We start from the raw sequence: 23832 nt of genomic DNA, 5'->3' as shown, positions 1-23832 counted from the left end.
TTAAATTAAGGATGATTGATATATCTTAAATAATGTATATATGTAGATTATTTAAAACTTTTTAAGGATATGAATAAGGGCAAAAGAAATGTTTATTATAAAAACTAAATATTAGCTGGATAATGTTAAGAAATATTTCTTTAAATATGTCAGGATGTATGTGTTTTATACTCTGAATCTGGCCAGATTAATATCTAAAGTCTTTGGGTCTATCTACTCACTAGTTCATGATGCCTAATTTTCTTTTGTCTTTTATGACTTTTTCTTTTTTATCCATAAAGTTATGTTTCTGGATCTTTTATCTTAAGAATTCTGTGACTTCTGACTCGAAAGTACATTTCCTCTGGGGTGAACTTATCTTTACTCTGTTATGTACCTGCAGGTATTTGTACCAACTGGAAACCATGTTAAAATAAATTCTCATCTTGAATCGTAGTCCCACTTAAGCTGAGGGCCCGTGGAGGCTGGTTTGTGGTTGTCATTGCCCAAGGGAAAGATAGTTTTCTCTGGAGGAATCCTAGCACCAAATTGAATCAGGAAAGTTTTCTTTCCATCTCCTTTCTTGGGGCAACTTCCGTTTTCATTCATCTTTTCATTGCAACATAAGTTTAAGGCATTCCAGCTCTATTGGGCAAGAACTCCCATTACATTCCTAATTTCAGGCAGGATCTAAACTTTGTTTCCTGGTTCCTCTGCTGCATCACCCACTTCACAAGGGAAAACATACGTTGTTTCCACTACTCTGCAGATTTTTCCAGAGTGCACATCTATTTCACTGCTCCTCTTACCATCCTAATTTTCATTTCATTTTTGACTTATAAGCATGACTTAACTTTCCTACCTCATCAACAAAGTATTCCAAAAGATGTTTTAAAAAATATTTTCCAGCATTTTTTTTTATTGTTTTCAGTGGTATAGTTGTTCAGAATATGTTGCTTTAAAGAATGTGTACTTCATTGATTTTTTAAAATATCTTTATTTTATTTATTTATTTCTATATGGTGCTGAGGATCGAACCCAGCACCTCACACATGGTAGGCGAGTGCCAGCCCCAGCCCCAACCCCTGATTTTTTTTTAATTGTTTTATATCAACTTGTGTTTTTGCTGCTGTGTGTATTTTTTAAGTGTTTGTGTCATTTCTCTTTCTCTGAATTGCCTGTTCATGTTTGTTCTCTGTTTTTCTCTTGGACTCTTGATTTGCAGATATGTTACAGCTTTTTAAAGATCATCTTCTCTACTCTAAGAGAAAATTGCTGCCTGTGGAAGATCAAATTCCTAAAAATGGTTGTCTAACTTTGAGGAAGTTAAATTTAATGCTACCAGTGTGGTCCCACTTTCATTCCTTAGTCCTTTTGTATTCATTTTATGTTGTACCTGATGCCCCTTACTGCCTCCTGCTTTAAATTCATCAACCTGTTTTAACATCTCATCTTGTTTGGTCTCTCCAATAGCAGCCACCTTTTCAAATATAAAAGTATATTTTAGATTTTAGTTAAGGAAATACCTCTTTTGTTACATTCCTACTATTGCTCTTACTTTTTAAATAGTAATATTTCTAAAAGCATTGCCCGAATTTCTCTTCCACTTCACATGGCTTTATGTACCATTTGTTCAATGATGTCTCCCAAATTTTTTATGCATCTCTTCAGGGTTCAGACTAGCAGTCTCCAGAGATGCCCATCAAGGTACAGTTAACTTTTGTTCTTCCATTATTACTTACTTGAATAATCATTATAGCAATAACTAAAACTTAGGATTTTTTCCCTTTAAAAGAACAGTAAAGATAAGTAGATAAGGAATGGAAAATAAATTAATTATAGTTTCCATAGACATTATAGCACACTATTAGGTCATTTGGTTTGCTTTCTATACTGTCTTTTTTTTTTTTTTTTTTTTTTGTACTGGGGGGTTGAACCCAGGGACACTTAACCACTGAGTCACATCCCTAGTGCTCTTTTATATTTTATTAGAGACAGAGTCTCATTGAATTGCTTCAGGGCCTTGCTAAATTGCTGAGGCTGGCTTTGAATTCGAATCCCCTTGTCTCGGCCTCTTGAGCTGTGGGATTATAGCCATGCACCACTGTACCTGGCTTCTTTACTGCTTTTTTTAAAGGGAAAAATGTTTAAGCATTTTGTTTTATTTATTTTCTTTCTTGCTTGATATTCTTACTCATGTGGACTCAGTTCTACCATAAATTATCTTACCGATAGTGTGGTAGAGATGGTTCAGAAATATAAATACCCCAGAGTAGAAGAAGAAATTTCACCTAGCATTTATGTGTAGAGCTTTATAGTTTACAAAGCACTATAACATATTTATCTCACTTGAGACCAGCAGCAGCCATGTGGACTAAGTAGGAGTTACATTTATCTTTAAAAACAGATTCCAAGAGGGTGAATTTAAGGATCAGCAAATCCAGAGAGTAAGATTAGTGATTTTTATCATGGATCATCTGAATTACATGCTAAAATTCTGGAGTCCCCATTAGTAGGTTTGTGGTCATGAACAGTGCATATGAACAAACTTTGAAACTCATTTCCCCCCAATTTTAAGGTGAAATATTTTAAAATATTAAATTCTAAAACATATGTAATATTGTCATCAGGTTTCTATTTTCTTTTCCAAACCAGCCAACTTACTTTTCTAAACATGCCTTCCAGTTTTCTACTTGTGTCTAATTAATCTTGCCACTTGCTCATCTTGCATGTTTATTTTTCTATTTTTGCATCTATATAGACCTTACTCTTTTTTCATAGCTTTTAACATCCTTACTATAGCCAGGCCAACTCCTTTGCATAGCCGCCGGACCTGTTGTTCCAATGATCATGATGATGACCTCTTCCTTTGAAAAAATTTAACATTCTTTATTACAGCAACTGTCAAAGTCTACATTTTATTAGCCATAAATATGCCTGGAAGAGTAGTCATCATCATTTATTATCATGTCCACTGGACTCTTTTAAAATAATATTACAAATAATTTACAAATTAAGGATGGTTTTAAAAACCCGGAAGTTAATAAGAATTTACGTGTAACAAATCCAAATTTTTATTCCATATTTTTCTGTCATATGTATAAAAAATGGGCACTATTCTTTGAATGCAGGTAACTGCACATAGATGATTCTGGAACATACTTGTGTTATAAATACCTATATTTCAAATATATTTCTAATAAGTACCAGCTCATTACTACTCTGGTTCTTCTTTCACTTGCACTTCCAAAGTGGAATACTGTTGAAAATTTTTATGGCTCATAATTTTGATGAAGAGAAGGTAATCATTCTCCTTAGCCTGTAATTTCAAAACATATTGTATTTTTGACACTGATTAGAATGATCATTTCAATGGTGGTTTTAATTTCTGTGCAACCTTTCAGTGTCTTCACTAATTGTGAAACTCTGAACCATCTTAAGTGATTTTCCCAGTACATGCCTTTTAAAAGGTGAAAGAATACTGTTATACATCCTTTTAGCAAAATTTTTGTTCAGAAATGGTGCATAATAACATTGTCACTGTAGAATGATCACCTAGATAGCAAATTTCCTTTTTGTCCTTAGAAATATATTGTTCACTCATTTACTCTTGAACTTGAGAGAATGTATAGAAGATATTACCTTATATGAAGTCTCATAATCTGAGATTTTGCTTACACAACTAATTTTGTCATCATATTAATGTCTGGAGTGCAGCTACTTTTCTGTTTGTGCTCTTGTTTATCTAACAGTTATGAAACTACCTCTGTCAGTTCTCTGCCTTTATGAACAGAAAATGAAAGATTCTGAATTCTCAACTGTATTCAGTGAAAGGTTAAAAAGAGAAAAGACTAAAAATGCTGTCTCACAATGTCCTCTACACATTCTTGAAAGATCAGGCGGTACCTTGAGAAATGCAATAAGAAAATTGAAGGAAGGAAAGATAGAGGTGATTTGTTTCACTATCTTATTGTCTATCTAGTGATTATATCTTTTTTTTTTAAGAGAGAGTGATAGAGGGGGAGGGAGAGAGAGAGAGAGAGAGAGAGAGAGAGAGAGAGAGAGAGAGAGAGAGAATTTTTTTTTAATATTTATTTTTTAGTTTTCGGCGGACACAACATCTTTCTTTGTATGTGGTGCTGAGGATCAAACCCAGGCCGCACGCATGCCAGACGAGCGCGCTACCGCTTGAGCCACATCCCCAGCCCGATTATATCTTTATCTTATTTTAATTTCCTCCTTATTACTTTAATCATATTCTTATATAATATTTTATTATGTCTTATTAAATGTAAGAAGTATTTTTATAACAATCATATTTCTGTTACTTTAATGTCTTTTTAGTGTATTTGGAAATGATTCCCAGAGTGGTGAAATAGGAAAATGCTTCAACATATAGGATAAATAAAATTACTGTAGAAAGAAACACAAAAACTAAATTTAGTTTAATAACCTTGAATTTTAGTTAGTTGTGCATTTAACTCATCTCCTTTCTAGATCTGTGTGCTGAAAAGAACAATGACTATGCCCATGATAACTTCTGTATCTAATGTGACCTCTCTAGTGCATGTTTATTATGTTAAAGAGTAATTTTCAAAAAAGATAACTTAATGACTCTTATACAGATATAAATGAATAAAATGTTAAAAGATTTTATTTGAATACAATTAAAGGATACAACCAGACAGATGTTATAACTAGTTCAAAGGACTAAAGAATAGGAGTATTGAAATGAATGTGCATGTGGAGGCAAAACTAACTTCTTCTGCAGTAGGGTAGGGAAATCAGTTGAATCTCTGTCAGGATAGACTATTTCTCTCTACAGAGAATAACTTGGCATTGCTGTCAGTTAGCAGTCATGTGAAGAACTATAACATAGCCCTGATAGAGCCAGATAATCCAGAAGTGTATGCTCTGGATCTAGACAAAGCAATTGAAGAGAACTTTGCATTCATCGTCATAAATAAGTAGCATCGTACCATATGCAGCTATTATATTTTAAAATATTTGTTAGTTTTCTGAAATAAGCATAATTTTAGAGCATAATAATTAAGTATTGTTTGAACAAGTTTACTTCCTTTTACCACACCTGTTAGGGTATTATTCGAGTTTTGTTTTGTTTTTTTAGGAAAAAGTATGTAGTAGCTTTGTTTCTCTTGTCCCACTAAGAAAATAAGTGTCAAGTTCTTCATGTAAACTTCTACCAGCCAAAGCCAGAGGGTAACCGAAGGATTTGAAAACTTATCATTCAAAGACTTACAGAATTATCCTCATTAAAAAGCCACTTTAACTTTGGCTTGTACAATATGTACAAATAAGTTTGGAATGTATATAATCAAGCCCTGTGATTAGCAAACATTAAAAGTATTAGAAATGTGAGTCCATTCAAGGACTTAAATGCCCTGCTCATACTTATCTTCTGTTTTTACCTCCATCCTTAGCTCAGTGGCCATGTGTTCACAGAGGCACAGCCTTAAGATGTTAAGTAGGGCTGGGCTCAGGGGTATACACCTGTAATCTCATCAGTTTAGGAGGCTGAGGCAGCCTTAGCAACTGAGACCCTGTCTCAAAATAGTAAATATAAAAAGAGCTAGGGATATGGCTCAGTGGTTAAGCATCATAGGGTTCAGTCCCGGGCACCAAAAAAAGAAAAGAAAAGGAGGAAAACAAGGGATCAGTAACAGAGATCTGCAGTTATCTGGGTTTTTATGAAGCTTGACCATCAAGCTTTAGACACATATAAAGCTTTTTAACATTAAGGACAGTCTAAGCGATAAGGAGAAGAAAGGTGAAGTAGCTATGAGGTCAAGAATACCTTCCATGATTTTGTCTTCAAAATCTCATTTTCCAGAACTGACCTACACAAGAGGAGAAAAATATCGCAGTTACAGAGATTATCTGGACATGGTAAAATTGTTCAATTTACACCTAACTACCTACGTGGTGAACAATTTAAGAACTGCTGATTTTTGGTAAAGCTAGTCACAAGAAGACCAGTTTGACTAGATTAGAAATGGGCAGGGGTTATTTACTTCTCATCTATATCTCATCATTTTCCTAAACCGTAGCTGCTGCTGGAATGGGAGATCAAACTGGATTAATCATTAGAAGCCTTTCCTTGGTGATTTCAGCAAAATACTTTAAACTCCTTCCAATTCCTGCATAGCTATCAAGGCAGGAGATGGTTTGGCACAGCTTTCTTTTGCCCTTTGCCCTTGGAGGCACATTTTGGAATGATCTCACCAGGCAATGTGCTCTAAGACACTGGTCGTCTATTAATATTTTTTAATGCTGTTCATATAAACATTGTCAAAATGGGATGTTTGTGAATATTTCTTAGAAATTCAATAATAAAGTACTAGTCCAGTGCTAGCAATTTAGTAATATAGCAGTAGGGAGGTGTTTTGACATCATCTTCATAAAAACCCAGATACCGTCACCATTACTTGTATTAAAGGTAACTCAATCATGGTAATGCCACAGCTTTAAATAACCCAGCAACCTAGGTTCCCTTGACTGAACCTAGGATAACATCTTTTAATCTAGCTTCTTCATTGCCTGTGGCTTGCAAACAACCAGTATAAACTGAAACTTTTATCTAACCCTCATCTGTACCATTAGTCATGCCACCAAAACTGATTGTTAGCTTCTGTGTCTTTCTTTTCTTTTGAATTTATCATGCTGTCTCCCTTCTGCTTTAACAGATGTGTGTGTGTGTGTGTGTGTGTGTTTGTGTGTGTTATATAAAAAATAAAAGCTGGTCACTATGTTATATTGAAGTCTTTATTTTTTATATGCTAAAATATTTTAAAGCTATTTTTATTGTGGCATTTAAATTCTTTTTATTTGGATGTTTACATTCACTTCTCTAGGTAACAGATTATTGCTTTACTTATTAAGTAATCATGATAAAATTCTTTTTAAAATTTCTTGTGCTCCAGTCAGATTATATTTAATAAAGTTTTTTCAATGCACTAAAATCTTCAGTATGTATATATGACTTTAGAATGATTTGTAAAATAATGTCACAGATAAAAAATAATGCTGGTTTACAGAACCAAAGCCTAGAAGAAGTCATGTGATGAGCAAGAAAAAAAGCATTAATAAAAAATCATACAAAGAACTGGGGATGCCTCTGAGTGGTAAAGGATGCCTAGCATGTACAAGGCCCTGTATTTGATCCTCAGTACCACAAGAAACAAAAAATTGACACAGAGCACTAGCAGAATTATAATTCGTTAGGCCGAGCCGATCACATGTCACTACACTGGCATACCTTTGCTGGAGGTGAATTTGGAATGGTCTGGTGGAAAATAAGTGGTTCTGGGGTTTTAAGTTTTTAGCCAGGCTGCTGTAATAGATAAATAAGCAGACGTTTTAATATTGCATATTATAATCTGTTTCTTATATCTAAGCAAGCATCTAATTTTAACCATTTGGAGATGAATTAATTGTTATCTTTTCCTTATATTTGATTAATAGCAACAGCCTTCTATAGAGTATATCCTCTCCTTCTCCTCAGCCCTCCCCCTCCCCCTCCTCTTTCAACTTTGGATGTTGTTTGTCACCTAAAGGAGATATCACATTTTAATTTCAAATAAATATTTAACTTATGATTTAGAATTCATCATTATGTACCTTTTTAAGTCAATGGTACAGAATAGAAGATGCTCAACAAATGATTATTATTTCATGGGATTGCAGCAAAATCTACCAAGTACTTTTAAATATAATGGAATGAAATACAAAAATCTGGTTTGTAATTTCCCATGATTAAAGTGCCCTAAGCCCTGATGATTTCTTTCACCCCCTGTGGCCTCTTCTAATTCAGTTGCATGTCCATCCCTACTTCTCGGTGACCTGCACTGCCATCTGAATGTTATATATCTTTACCTCATATTTTCCATCTTATCATGTTATTTCTATAAAATGAAAGGTCTACAAAAAGAGCTATTGTGTGTTTTAGCTGGTTTCCAAGATACTGTGGTACATTTTTAACTGGTATTATAAGACATGTCATTAATCATGGAGCCCAAAAGCTAATTAACTGAAGACAACCCCAAAGGCAATCAGAAGAAGACATCAGAAGAGGTGAGGTCCATAAACCTTATTACCCGATGACCATTTACATACCTTTCACTGGCATCTCATGCAAAATTATGCACATAATGTATCTAATCTTTTTTTCTTTTTCATTTAATTTTATGAAAATGATTGAATGCATATGATAAGCACTTGAATCAATTCACTAATAGGCAAGGTCTGTAGAGAGTTTCTTATCATATAACCAAACAACAAAAGAGGTTAGCATAGCAGTGGGCAATTAAAAAAACACCTTTTTAAATCAATACAAACTCCAAATCAGTTTAGTTGGTCTAAAAACTAAGCTTTAGGCAAGACATACAGAATTCATTTCCAATGCCAACAGTTTTAATTTTTGAATTCACTTTGGTTCCATGCCACCACAGAATAAGGTAATGCAGACCCATCCAAACACCTTTTGCTTATTATTCACTAGGAAGCATTATCTTGGGCTTTTTAAATATTGAAAACAGAGTGAGCAGTAGTTTTCCTGTTAATGATACTCTTTTAGGAAATATATAGTTTAAATACTAACTTTGTAAAAAAAAATAATGGCTAATAATTTTTTATAAAAAGCAGAGATCTTGTTATTTATATACCATATATACATATTTACCTACTGATTTCTTATGAGTATAGATTTATTTATACCCATATTTTGATATGTTCAGGCTTTAACTTATTTTTTAGTTTTACATCTTTATAGCTTAGTGGTAAAGAGCATGGACTCTGAAACCAGTCCACCTGGGTTTGATTCTAAACATTTATTGTTAATAAGTATTTATTGTTATTATTTTCTTTTTTAATTATCAGATTAATATCCATAAGAAAGTACATAATTTTCTCTTTGAAAGCCAACAGAATTTAACCAATCAGGAGAAACATTTGCAAGAGCATATCATACCAAACAAATACATATATGCTTGTCAATATTGTTTTAGTAAGAGACATATCAAAAATAACTGAAAATGGGAACTGAAAGAGTTATTATGGGAAATCAATTGTTGGTCAGTAATGATGATGAAGTTTAGGGAAGGTAGCAGTTGATTCAAGGAACTGTTAAGTTTTTATCCATTTTAATGACAATGAGAATACACATTGAACCTATTCCTCATATGAACTAATAATAATGTAAATAGCCTCAAAACAGAGAACCACTTCTGAATTTAAACTTAGTAGGTTTGGGTAGTGTTTTCCTTCCAAAATAAGCAGGGATCAGTAATGTTGCAAGGTTGTAACTGTCATAACCAGCAATTACAGGGAGTTGTTTTTGGTTCCCAGAAAGGAAATAAGATACACACTTCACTCCCTCCCTTTCTCCTCTCCTATCGTCTCTTCCCCTTTTCCTTTCTGAGGCATCAGTGACTCGTTGAAAACAGTTTTTTGTTTTGAGCCATATTGCTTACAATAGTGAGGATTATAGAGTGATCCCATGGTAAGATTGCCCTTGCATTGTGGGTTGCAGTTCTCAAGTAGCTGCCTGCCACTGTCCACTGAGGAGCTTTTTAAAAAATACTAACAGCTGGAGCTTCCCTCTACAAGATTCTGTTTGAGAGGTAGGTCTGCAGTAGGACCCAGGCATTAGTATTTTTAAAAGCTTCCTAGGTGATTCATGTGACTAACAATAACAGTGAAGATTAAATTGCAAGATGGAAATGGAATCATATAATTGCTTTTTTCTTTTCTCTTTTTTTAAATATTTTTTATTTGTAGATGGACACAATACCTTTATTTTATTTTGTTTATTTTTATGTGGTGCCAGAGATCAAACCCAGTGCCTCACACATGCTAGGCAAGCGCTCTACCACTGAGCCACAACCCCGGTCCTTCTTTTTTCTTTTTTAATTACACAAATAATATATTAATTCTTTCTTGTAATTTAAAAAAAGGAACTATAAAAATTCATGGGAAATGCCCCTTCATACAACTGTTTTCCTCCCCAGATGTAACCAGTGTTAATTTGTTAACTTACTATTTATCCTTGTGGTGACTTTTTCATAGGTTAAAAAAATGGATATAATTACGTATATCATGTATATTATCTTTGCAACATTAAGGTGATTATACTATATTTATGTATTATCCTGTGTTTTTTTAACTTAAGTTTTTCTTGGAGATCTTACACAAAGATCTCAATTTATTTATTTATTTTTTGGTTAGACACAATACATTTTTGTTTGTTTATTTATTTATTTTTTATGTGTTGTTGAGGATCAAACTCAGGGCCTCGCACATGCTAGGCGAGCGCTCTACTGCTGAGCCACAACCCCAGCCCAAAATCTCAATTTTTAAAAATTATTTTACTTCATTCCTTTTAGTATCTGCTTAGTGTTTCTTGGTGTGTGCAGGCTTGAACTTATTTTTCAGTTTTACATATTTATAGCTTAATGGTAAAGAGCATGGACTTTGCAGCCAAACCACCTGGGTTTGGTTGTTGTTGTCATTTTCCTTTTCTAACTTTTTACTAATATGGATAGTGCTCTAGTTCATATCTTAGTACCCACAATATTGTGCTTGTTGGTGAATATTCCAGGAGGACAGATTCCTAGAATTAAAGTTGCCAGATTAGAAGGTATGTGTATCAGTATTTTGAAATATGCTATCAAATTATTCTCTGAGAGAGTCAACTTACACTCACTGCAACCAGTGGAATCTGATGGGGGTATCTCAAGGCCAAATATTTCATTCACATTATGGTATGATTTTATGGGCTAACTGAAATGTCAGGCTTCTCTTTTTCTCCTTTTTAAAAATATTTATTTTTTTAGGTGTAGTTGGACACAATACCTTTATTTTATTTATTTATTTTTATGTGGTGCTGAGGATCAAATCCAGAGCCTCACAAGCGCTAGGCTAGCACTCTACCGCTGAGCCACAACCCAAGCCCAGCTTCTCTCTTTTGACTTGAATTTTATTGAGTCAGTTTGGTAACACAGATTATGGCCTATCAACCTAAGGTTCCCATTTATAGTCTGAAAAATATGATTAAAGAGAATGAAAAAAAAATATTTGCCAATATTTAAAACAAAAATTTTCATTGTGTGAAATATAGGAGGGATAGAAATAAAACCTGGCTTTGGCAGTGAAAAACATCTAAACTAATCTATTCCCAGCCTTTCATTTTATAGAAAGCTCAAGAGAGGAACTGGCCGACCTCTCCAGTGTAGTGACAAAATAGTAACCCAAATCTCAAGAAAAATCTACTTCAAATCATACACACACACACACACACACACACATAGGAGTGTATGCTGGTATTTTTTTATTATTTATATATGACAGCAGAATGCATTACAATTCTTATTACACATATAGAGCACAATTTTTCCATATTTTGGTTGTATACACAGTATATTCACACCAATTTGTGTCTTCATACATGTACTTTGCATAATAATGATCAACACATTCCACCATCATTTCTAACCCCATACCCCTCCCCTCCCCTCCCACCCCTCTGCCCTATCTAGAGTTTCTCTATTCCTCCCATACTTCCTCTCCCTGTCCCACTAGGAATCAGCCTCTTTATATCAAAGAAGACATTCAGCATTTGGTTATTTGGGATTGGCTAACTTCACTTAGCATTATCTTCTCTAACTCCATCCATTTACCTGCAAATGCCAGGATTTTATTCTTTTTTGTTGCTGAGTAATATTTCATTGTGTATATATGCCACATTTTTTTAATCTATTCATCTATTGAAGGGCATCTAGGTTGGTTCCATAGTTTAGCTATTATGAATTGTGCTGTTATAAACCTTGATGTGGCTGTGTCCCTGTAGTATGCTACTTTTAAGTCCTTTGGGTATAGACCAAGGAGAGAGATAGCTGGGTCAAATGGTGGTTCCATTCCTAGTTTTCCAAGAAATCTCCATACTGCTTTCTATGTTGGCTGCACCGATTTGCAGTCCCACCAGCAGTATATGAATGTGCCTTTTTCCCCACATCCTTGCCAACTTATTGTTGTTTGTGTTCTTAATAGCTGCTATTCTAACTGGAGTGAGATGAAATCTTAGAGTGGTTTTGATTTGCACTTCTCTAATTGCTAGTGATGCTGAACATTTTTTCATATATTTGTTGATTGATTGTATATATAAGTGTCTGTTCAGGTCCTTGACCCATTTATTGATTGGGTTATTTGTTTTGTTGGTGTTTAACTTTTTGAGTCCTTTCAGAATTTTATTTTTTTAGACATATATTTATATATAATAAAATGGCATCCATATAATTGGTTATAACACTGTGGTATAATAAAAATGGAAGTGGCTGGGAACAGTGGTGCATACCCATAATCCCAGTGATTCTGGAGGCTGAGGCAGGAGGTTCAAGGTTCAACCTCAGCAACTTGGTAAGACCCTGTCTTAAAAAAATGAAAGGGCTGGGTATGTAGCTTAGTGGGTAAGTATCTCTGGGTTTAATCCTCAGTATCCCCCCTTTAAAAAAAAAAAACAACGGAAGTGAAACATACTATTTTCAATTAAAATTTCCTTTCACTAGGTAAATTCTTTGAGTTTCTTCATTTCTTCACCAATAAAGTATAGATATTGTGGTACCTATTTCACAGGGTTTGGAGGAAGATTAAATTATGTAACATTGAAAACCTTTAGTACATAGTGCTAAATTAATTGAATTATATTATTTTTGTCATTTTAATTTTGTTAACAAAATGTATATAGATTTTTTAAGCATTAATTAAAGTAATAGAGGAGGGTGATACTGACTTTTAGCTTTCAAAAGATACTAAGGAAAACTTGTCTGGGGTTAAATGCATATTTTTTCATATATTCTTTAGGAAACTTCTTAAAAGAACATATTGCCACTGGTATTTTTGAAAATTCAATGTTCTTACCTATTGTACTTAGGAAGAATATTTTTTAAATTAACTTTATTAAATGTTATATAGTCTGGCTTACAGTCTTAGAAGTTTGGTTTAAGAAGAATGAAATAAAAGAAGCAAACTCTATAAAGCACATGTTTCTTTTTGATAGAGAAACGTGAGTATTGTTGAAGGACATCTCTAGTTCTGTGATTCAACAGTTTCTTAACTCTCTTCTGGGTATTTTGGGGTAGAGCCTATGGAAAGAATAAGCCATACGCAAACATATATAATTTAGATTGAATAAAAGCTATCAGGACAAAATGCTCTCAGGAGGCATACTCTCAGAAGGCATAGGGTGGGCACATTGTTCTATCAAAAGCTATGTTCTGGGTCTTTTCCTTTTGGCTCTCTTGAATTCTCTGATAATATTTCTTGAATTCTCTGATAATATTTCTACCCACCTACCTCCAACACCACCAGGCTGGGGTCCAGCATTCCCATGTTCTGGGCTAATTGACACTTACTGATTAGAAACAAGTATTCAGATTTATTAGAATCAAAAATATAAAATTGAGGAATGTTATCAGTATCATTTCTGGGTTTTGTTTTTGGTTTGTTTGGGGGTTATTTGGTTTTTGTGTGAGGGGTTTTCTCTCTCTCTCTCTCTCTCTCTCTCTCTTTTTTTTTTTTCTTTTTTTTTTTTGCTGCTGAGAGTTGAATTAAGGGCCTCATGCATGCTAAGATATATTCCCAACCCCTCCTTTCTGGATTTCACTTGAAACCTATATTAAATATGGTTTATCTTTACAATTTGGGTTCTGAAATTCTGTACAATCTGACTTTTCTTAAGCCCCTCTGGCATCCCATTTGGAAACTTTACCAATGCTTTTTCTCATCTTTCTTTTCCAGGGATTTTTATCTATTCCTGGCTTATACCTTTTCCTGCCTAAAACTATCACTTTTTCTGCTCTATTCTTTGTCCCTAATACTGCTTTACTTATTATTCTCCCAACATTTCCTTTCTGTTGAGAAGCTTGCAGATCATTGTATCTTTGTCCTTAATGTCTGGCCCTCTTAGATTTGAATTTCCATATAAATTCTTAGTCAATGGAGAAGCACGTAACTTACACTTTTAGATAGCTACATCTGGTTGGCTAGCTCTCTCTCTCTGTAATATCATTTCTCTCCCTAATTTTTGTTGTTGTGATCACTTTTGGGATCAAGGGAAACCTACATTTGATGAAGCCTTTAATTTAAGACATTTGAAGTATCACTTGAAAGTCTTTGTATACTTATAGTGATCCTCAGTTGAGCTTAGTTCTGAACATTATTGCTGTGATATCATTTGAAAATATAATTTATGTATTTCTTTGTTTGGACCTCAAAATTTGAGATTTTCCAAGGGTCATAGCAGACCTAAATTCTTATTACTGAGCACAGTTTTCCTTTTAAAAATGAAGGCTTAGGAAATTTGGATATTTTTATTAACCTATTTTCTGATACAGTCTTGTAGTCTTGATTTATAAAAGCCTAAAAGATTGGTTCCTATTTACTTGGCCATCTTAGGTGCTCTATCTGGTGATAGGCAGTTCTCCTTTCAGTTAAAAATTTTAATCTTACTTTGATAGTCTTTTAAAATGACTTCAATTTTTGTTTTACTCTTTAGAGTTTTTAAAATAAATAATACTTAGAGAATGTGTTAGGTTGTTAGAAGTATTTATAATTTTATGAATAACTTAACCATTCTAAGATTAAATAGAATATTTTTGTTTCATCTTTAGGTTTAATAGGTAAGAAAACATACTTTGTATCATTGGTTCAGCATTTTATAAAATACTTAACGTATAATTTTATTTGTCTATTATTTTAATTTTTTTTTTCTGTGCTGGGGATCCATCCCAGGGTTTCACTTGTAATAGGCAAGCAAAGTATTTTATTTTTTATGTGGGGCTATGCATATATATAACAAAATATGTTTGTAGTTTTCTTTGTGTAGTCTTTGATTGTGACACTATACCCTTATATTTCTTAAGCATGTAGCTGAATGTGGCCACACTTGCCATTTTTATACTTACATCACAATGTAAAATTCATACAAACTAATAAAAAACAAGCTGATTTGGAGAAGTGTGGAGTGTGAACAAAAGGGACCAGAACCACATATAGCTTGGTGGAGTTTGTGGTAATGGTATCATTTATGAGCTGAAAGGTAGCTGGACATTTCCATTTTGGTGTTAGTCCCTTGGGAAGGAAGGGATTTCTTAATGGGATGTGATCTGCACTCTTAGTAAGAATGATTGACACTGAATGATTAAATAGAAAAGGAGAATAAATACTACTCCTCCCCCTTCTAAAACCAAGCACATATACACTGAATGCAAATCTTTTCAATGTGGAAGGCAAAGCCTGGCCATATGATAGCATGTATCTGAAAAGCCAAGGGGGTGAATTAACTATGCAGATCAGAATTCATGAAAACCAAAATTATGTAGTATCCTTATAAACAACTCTTACAACCCAAAGGTACTAAATGCATAGAGTGTAATCAAAGATGCCATTTGTGAAAGTGGGCAGAATAGTTCCCTAGTCAAAGACCACGGTGCATGCCACAGTGACATGAAATCGACATGTCAGCAGGAGAGCCATCTCTTTACTGAGCCCTCTGCCCTGTTTTTCTCTCTCTGAAAATGAGCTCCTAACTGGATGTTATCCTCAGCAAGTGGACTTAATTCAAAAGAAAGATACTTTACAGATGGGCAAATTTAATGTAGTATTCACTTACCCATTATAGAAGAGAACTATATGGGAAAACATTATCATACGTAATGGGGTCACATTTCAAAGATGCCATTTTGAGAATGTTATTCTGTGTGGATTTCAAGCATTTGTCAGTAATTTTTATTCTTTAATTTGACACCATCTCTTAGAGCATATGGTTGAAACAGTATTGAATCTGTACTGTAATGTTTTTTTGTTAACTTATGAGTTAATACAATAAATAATCAAAACACATGATTTTTTTGGTTTTCTCTTTAATTTTTGTAAGTATGATCCTGTGTTGAATATATGTATATATATATCTAACTTAAGTAAAAAAAAAAAAACCCTAAACTTAAATTTTAAAAAAAACTAGGATAATACATAAATATAGTATAATCAATCACCTTAATGTTGCAAAGATAATATACATGATATAAGTAATTATATGCATTTTTTAACCTATGGAAAAGTCACCACAAGGATAAATAGTAAGTTAACAAATTAACACTGCACAGCATAAAAGCCTGTCTTGTGAATCCATTATTCTACAATCTGTAAGGTTAATATTGATAACTAGAAAGAAGACAATAGTTGCCATTGTTTTTGCCAATTGAGAAAATTCACCTGTGAAAGGGATCCCAGAAGATAAAATATTAAATATTCTACATATACTGCTTATTAGGTTAGGAGTTTGTCTTTGACATATAAGGTAGTGTAAGTTGTTGAGCTGGATACTGCCTCACACATGTACAAATATAATTAGTTACAGTTAACTTTTGTTGTTCCTATGGTCTTACAGTAATTCTCACAGTTACTACATATTTATCTGTGTTTTTTTTTTTTAACATCGTAACCTGTTATTTGTGCTTTGTAATGAGAATTGTGGAATCATAAATGTATTTAGAAAATAAATTTAAACTAGAAAGCTTTTAAAACATTTTACTTGAAAACAAATCACTAAATAAATTCTATCTGCAATATTCAGATTAACCTTTGTAAATATAAATTTTCCTTTATTTCTCCACTTCTTTTGTTGTTTTTAATATCTCAACTTAAAAGAAAAACATGTATTGAAATTGAGCCGAGATAGCTTCCAAATAATTTCCTTGCTCAGCTAAATTAAATTTAAATTTAAGTTAGAAACTAACTTAAATTTTCAAACATCTACTACAAAACCTTGTCTCTCCTGTGTACATTCAAATATTATGGATTACTCTTTATTCTAATGTAGAAAAATTCACCCTAAGGAAAACTAATTTCCACAGGGAAAAGAAAGTAAACTTTTCTGGTCACTAAACTAGTGCAATACTTTATTTAATCTGACCTAAGTATTTAGAATGTTTGTTTTATAGTATTATCCTGGTGTTGCTATAAAATTAGTTGGTAAATTGCCAGATTTTCTGACTTGATATTTTATTTATATATCAAATTTCAGTGTACTACTTAATTTTGTACAAAGGAAAAGCTTTAGTTCTGCTGGCTTCCACAGTAAAAATAATTAACACCCAAAGAGGTGTTAAATTCATAAAATTTAATTTGGTCCATATTTTCCCATTTGCTGAGCAAATTGCTATTTCACATCACAGCAAACAGCTGTATTTTTATACTGTTGTTTTCAAAGCTACCTGGCTATTTTGTTGAATATTGACTGCCCTCTAGTGGACTAACCTGTTCTCTAAAAATAACCTGATGGACCTGTTGTGGTGATGCGCACCTGTGATACTAGACACTTGGGATGTTGAACAGGAGGATTGCAAGTTCAAGGCTAGCCTGGGCAATTTAATGAGACCCTGTCACAAAATAAAAAAGGCTGGGGATATAGCTCAGTGGTAGAGGGTCCCTAGGTTCAATACCCAGTACCACAAAAATAAAATATGATACCCTGTTAAATTTAAACAAGTCATCTGTAAATGGCAATGAGTATTCTTTCATGTTTTAGTACTTATGCTTTTCATTGATTGTTATGTTTAACAAAATTAATTTTTTAAAGTTGCCAGAATGTTTTGGTGCTGATGTCCTTGAAGCAACCAATATAACATAACGGTATAAATAACATTACTTTTAAGAAGGTACATTAAAATAAGCCGATCTCATAGACAGTTTGTGTATTTTGGTATTTTAAAGCTAATGTCTACATTCCTGAGTAAATGATTATTTTACATAATTGCATTGCTTATCAAATTTTTACTTTAAATTTTTAACAAAGCATACTACCTACATCTAAGATGTTTTCTTCATTCTTGCTTGCAGATGCTACAACTGTGGTGGCCTTGATCATCATGCTAAGGAATGTAGTCTACCTCCTCAGCCAAAGAAGTGCCATTACTGTCAGAGCATCATGCACATGGTGGCAAACTGCCCACATAAAACTGTTGCACAGCTGCCTGCCAGTTCTCAGGGAAGACAGGAAGCAGAATCCCAGCCATGCGCTTCGACCTCCCCGCGAGAAGTGGGAGGTGGGCACGGCTGCACATCCCCACCATTTCCTCAGGAGGCTAGGTCAGAGATCTCAGAACGGTCAGGCAGGTCACCCCAAGAAGCTTCCTCTGCAAAGGCTTCTGCAGCACCAGAAGAGCAAAACAAGAAGGGGCCTTCAGTTCAGAAAAGGAAAAAGACATAATACTTCTTAACGTATCATGTTCTCTACCCAGTTGGGAAGTCTACCTCATGCAAGTACAGGGGAACAGTATTTCACAGACAGCAGCTGACCTGGGATTTTAACTACTGTTGAGGAACTGTGAATTTTTTTAAACAGACAAATCACTCTAAGTAAATTGCATTTGAGCAGGGTGTCATGTTTTATATAATTCAGAGAATGAGATACTGTGTATCAGTATGTACATGTGTGAGAGGGAGAGAGCCTGAATCTGTGTGTGTTTGTATGAAGATTTTACACAGGAATGTAGACATACATATAAAGAGGGGTTATCTTTATATATGTGTGTATGTAGCTGTAAGCACACACCCTCCCTCACATAATTGGACATCTCCAAGAATTGAAAATCCACGTGAAGCATTTAAGATGGTTTCAAAAACAACCCCTGGAGTTCTTTTAAGTACCACTTCTTTTATATTACATAAAAATAAAACCATGACTGTTACCTTTTGGGTGAACCAAAGGATACTTCAGATCTCAGAGCTGCCAGTCATATGGTACTAAAGGTTTTTAAGATATCCATTTTCTCTCAAGTTTGAGATTGCCTTTTTTTTTCTTAAATATATCTATGGAGTTTTTTTTTTTTTTTTTCTCATTCTCTCCTGTTTGAAGGTAGTACCTTAACTCCGTATGCCTCTAACTGCCATAAGCATTTTTGATTCTGGGCTACATAACTCCAGAAAAGACAATGAATGTGTAATTTCTGTGCCGATATTTCAATGTTTTTAATTCTATGTTTTGATTATAAATCACATGCCTATTAAGAGAAATGAAGGGGAGGGTGATGTATAAATGTAGTGACTTGATTATTTTCAATGGTATTTTGATATCAAATCATTGTTATCTTTTACATGTTCTGAAGTTTTTAAAGGATTGTGGCAATAGCAGCTTCCCTTGACCAAGTCGATCTTCTGACCATCACGTAGAGTAGGGAGCCCTCCTTTTTTTTTTTTTAACTACTGAAGACCTTAGAGGAAAACTCCAATCATTTGGTGTATATTTTGGTGGCTGATTTTATTTCCCGTGGAGAGTTCTCTAACTCGTTTCTGAAACAAACAAAAAAAGCAGCATGGAAATGAATAAAATACTGGGGTTGAGAATGAAAATTCAGCAGATGTTCACAGTTGCCCAATAGGTATGACCTGTGAATGATGCTAAAAAGTGTTATGTTTGGTGGCAGGCAACTAGAGTGACAAGCCTGGGGCAGAGGGAAAAACCTCTCCAACCACGTAGCTATAAGTATCTCATACAGTAACATTGATCTGATGGAAGTTACCTTCGGTGCTTAGGCTGAAGTAACCCATATGGTGAATTCAGGATAAACAGATACTGAGGATGAGAATCTTCTGGGATTGGTTCTCAGTTATAGTAACAAACTGGCTAGGGACCAGTTGTAGTACTGGTCCCTTAATGTTTCAGTCATGAACAAAGTTATTTTGGAGTCATCCTGGTTCTAGATGTTGTAGGCAAATTTCTGAAACATCTCTAAGAAGGTATCAGTTAATTATATGCTTAATATTGGCAATAAATATAGTTTTGTATGGGCCTGTTGGCATAAGCTCAGATAATCAGAAAGAAATTAGAATGACTCAAATGTGATATGTTCTGCTGAACAGTTCCTGCTCCCTCTCCCACATGTGCTGTCGTGGGATATTGGTATAGTCGCTGCTGTTTCAGCAAGCCACCAGAAGAAAATGCCTCAGACTGGCCTGCCAGTGCTTTACAGCTCAGCTTGAATTTTATGACAGTGTTTGAGAATCTCCATGGTATATATTGAAATATCAGTGTGCTGTGATGCAAAGCTTACCTTTGACGATATTGAATGTGATATAGCTGTAGAGAAGTACTTCCTTGCCTTATGTGAGGATTTCAAGCTTATTTAAATTATGTAGACAAATCAAAGTGGCATTGCTTAAGTTTTAGCAGGTATAACAAGCAGGTTAACAGTAAAATGCAAAATACGTCACTTTGAAATTTCAAACCAAAGTTCCTTGACTTTATAGACATAGGAAATTATGGACTTGAACATTGGACATTCCTGTTTACATATAAAAGTTCAGAGCTGAGATCATGGTATAAAATGAAAACAGAAACACTTGAGAACTGTGGACCATATAGGTGCAATTTAAAATCTGTTCCAGCATCTGACCAGACTGAACTACTAAAAGCACATACCAAACCTATCTTATGGTTAAGAGTTGGGATTTATTTTTTATATGAGAAAATTGCCACTATTGCATAACATACTCAGGACAAAGAACTTTGCTCAGGGAACATATCATATAATGTTGTTGTTTCTTTACAGTGTAGTCTACAGTCCTGCTTACTCAAAACAAGCCAAATAACAGAACTTTGTGTGAGTATGTGTACTTGATATTAGCAACTACCTCCAAGTTTGACTGAGATCAAAATCCTGAATAGCAGATATCAGTTCTTCTGTTTTTATTTCATGTGAAAATCCCTCAACTCCTTCCAGATGTGAAGATCGCTGATGTGAGCACATGGTTCATTTGCATGGGTTAAATACTGTGTTTACAGCACACAGCTACCTCATAGTTGATACATAGCACACCTTTATGCTGCTCCAGCTTCATGTGGCTGACAACTCTGGTACAGAATCTTTTTTATCTATATTATAGATAGCAAATCACAACTGTGTGTTTTTCACAAACTCTTGTGAATAATGAAGCATCTTGTTTTAGTCAGCTAAGGCTCCAAGTATTTCCTTGAAGTTATCTTGTATTTAGTTTAAAGAATTATGGGCACTCTTCTACTTAAGCAAAACAGAACACAGAAGCAATCTTGGAAATAGCTGCTTTGCCCAGAGGTGGGGGGCAAGAAGGGGTAGCAGGAATTTGAGGATGAGGGAGCTCGTGCTGGGCAAACAGTTATAAAAGATGCCAATCTCCTTCATTTACATATCTCTGCTGCCCTGCACCAAAGCATATTGCAGCTCCCGAGGCTTAACTAACTAGCACTGGCTTGCCAAGGAGTGAACTCAAAAGTGCAATGCATTCCTAGCTACTGAGGGAAGAGGGTCTGTGAATTAAGCTGTCCCTTGACCTCACCCTCGTGTCAACACAAATGTAATTCCTAAAGAAGATGCACTACCAGTCTCTTAGCCTGTAAGCTACATATTTGCTACATGGCAGATTATAGTGGAAACATTTTTATACTTGCATTTCTAGTCTTGGGATGTATTTTTAAAATGGAAAGATTCTTAGAAAGATTTTCACCTGCTTTTAACTTGGAAGTTTAGTGTGCAATGTAAAAATATACCAGCAACATGTTATTAACATCAGCCCACCTCCAAATATAGGATATTTTTTATTGCCAATATTTTTTTCCTTGAATTCTGGCTCAGTCTTATTTTGCACCAGCGCAGTCCCAAGTTACTGCTGGTTGTATTTAGTTTGTGAATAGAAGCCCATAAGTGTTAATAGATTCTAACGTTCACTGTATGATGAGTTATACAGGCCATGGGAAATCTCATTAAGTCTTAAAGTTAACTTAAATTAATTTATCTGTTTTCTCTAAGAAATGTTTATCATAAAATATATATGTGTGTTTCCCACGGTTATAAAAATTGGGAAAGTATGTACAAGTACAGCCGCACTGACTTTAATTTTCTAGATGTCTTAATGAGATTTGTTTTAGGAAAGAACACTTGTTGAAAGCTTCGAATTCTGTCTCGCATAACTGTCAACAACCTCTTTAAGATGTGGTGATTGTGTGATCTGATTCCTAGTTGTTCACTTAGAGTGGAAGGTTGACCTATGATTCCTTGTTAATTTTATGTTTGGAACAAAGCTGCAAAGTTATGGTAAAGTACTGTACCGTGAGAAAGTATTATATTTAATACATCTGTGGCTTAACCCTTGTGAGAGTTACCAGCTTGAACATAATGTTGTTGACTACCTCTTGAATCGCCTACATCTGTCAGCCACTGGCACCCACTACCAAGCTGGCTTTAATTAGTGTGTGTTGCTTTTTTGGTATTAACAACTCTAACCATACTAGAGACCAAAGTGGACCCTGATTTCTATATGTCTTTAATACGGTGTTTTATCTAGTGTTTTGAAGTAATCCTGCGTAGTATTTAGATCACCTCATTGTCCATTTTGACTCATGTTGTTTACAAGTGAAGAAGAAAAACACTTGAACTGTTTCTAAAGGACAAAAATGGAGTCAATGTTTGGAATGGCACTTCTCGCATGGTCAGTCACCTCGGTGGACTGAAGCGCTATTTGTCTTTCTGTAGACATGGGTTTATATTCTCACTTCATGCTTCATGTCTTATTCTTTCAATTATGGATATTTTGAGGCTTAAAATTACTTGATTAAAAATAAAACATATAACGTTGGCATTTATGATTGGTTTTGGAGATTTTGTTTGTGTGTGTGTTTGTGTGTGTATGAGTGTGAGAGAGAGAGAGTTGGGTTTGCTAAATTTGAAAAATTTAGTCAGTACCTACACCATTTAGTCAGCACCTTAGTCAGTACCTACACCAGTGTCACCATAAGTTAAGTTTTTAACATTCTCAGATAGTGGTGGTTATTTATTATCGTGAAATTTATTTACAAAAATACAAAACAAGAAAAGTGGGTCCTGCCATCATTAGGAATTATCTTGTGTTTTCCAACAGGGATTGTGAAAGTTTGTGAATCAAGTCATACTTTGGTCAGAAAGAGTGGCCTGACATAAAAAATTATAAAGCCTTTTGGAGAAATTATTTTAGAATTTTCTTAACAGGGTTTCCTGATAATTATGATGGTGTTGAAAGGAACAATCAAATCCTGGATATATCAGTATCAAAAATCTAAAATGTGAATGTAAGTGGACCCAGCAATTTATGCATCATTGTACAATTTGATAAAACTGTTGAGCTCTATAAACTGGGCAATCCCATGATTATTTTAACTTCCCATCACTCTACACATGAATAATTCACTTTATTTTTTTGGCAGTCTACTAGGACTCCTACTTTTTTCTTGGCCATCTTTAAGTATATCGAATATATCCACATTCACATTCTTGTTCAATGATATATGATTCACTTTGGATGTGAAGAACATTTTGTTATAAAAACTTTTTGTTAAAAAAGAAAGTGTTTGCCTGGCATGGTGGTTCACAGCTATAATCCCAGCAACTGGCAGAAGGATTCAAAGTTCAGAGGCAGCATCAGCAATTTAGCGAGGCCCTAAGCAACTTAATTGAGCCCCTGTCTCAAAATAGAAACTAAAAAGGGTTGGGGATGTGGCTCAGTGGTTAAGAAATCTTGGGTTCAATCCCCGGTATCCAAAAATAAAAAGTAGTATTGTACCTTTAGAGAATATGGAAAACCTTTTAAAAAACACAATCCTATCACCTGAAAGTAGCTAGTAATATTTTAATTGATCCTTTTAAAACATGGAAACCCTTTAAAAGTAGAAATAACACATAGTTCTGTTACCTAGAAATAACTTAACATTTTATTTTTCATCTGGCCAGATAAACAGGTGTGTATACATGTACAGATGAGGATGATTTTTAAAGT

At 34.3% G+C, this 23832-nt stretch overlaps 1 protein-coding gene across 5 annotated transcripts in view; it reads left to right on the top strand.

The window, feature by feature from the left end:
- Lin28b (lin-28 RNA binding posttranscriptional regulator B) overlaps positions 1 to 22666 on the top strand; it is a 127109-nt gene extending 104443 nt beyond the window's left edge. For all 5 annotated transcript variants that reach the window (XM_040283153.2, XM_021729717.3, XM_078019553.1 and 2 more), the window contains one exon: positions 17890 to 22666. In XM_040283153.2, the coding sequence (XP_040139087.2) occupies positions 17890 to 18259 (370 nt within the window). In that variant the 3' untranslated portion in view covers positions 18260 to 22666. The remainder of the gene's footprint in view (positions 1 to 17889) is intronic.
- The last annotated feature ends 1166 nt before the right edge of the window (positions 22667 to 23832 follow it).

This window comes from Ictidomys tridecemlineatus, chromosome 8, assembly GCF_052094955.1.
Source record: "Ictidomys tridecemlineatus isolate mIctTri1 chromosome 8, mIctTri1.hap1, whole genome shotgun sequence".
Lineage (NCBI taxonomy): Eukaryota > Metazoa > Chordata > Mammalia > Rodentia > Sciuridae > Ictidomys > Ictidomys tridecemlineatus.
This window is presented reverse-complemented; position numbering and strand designations above follow the sequence as displayed.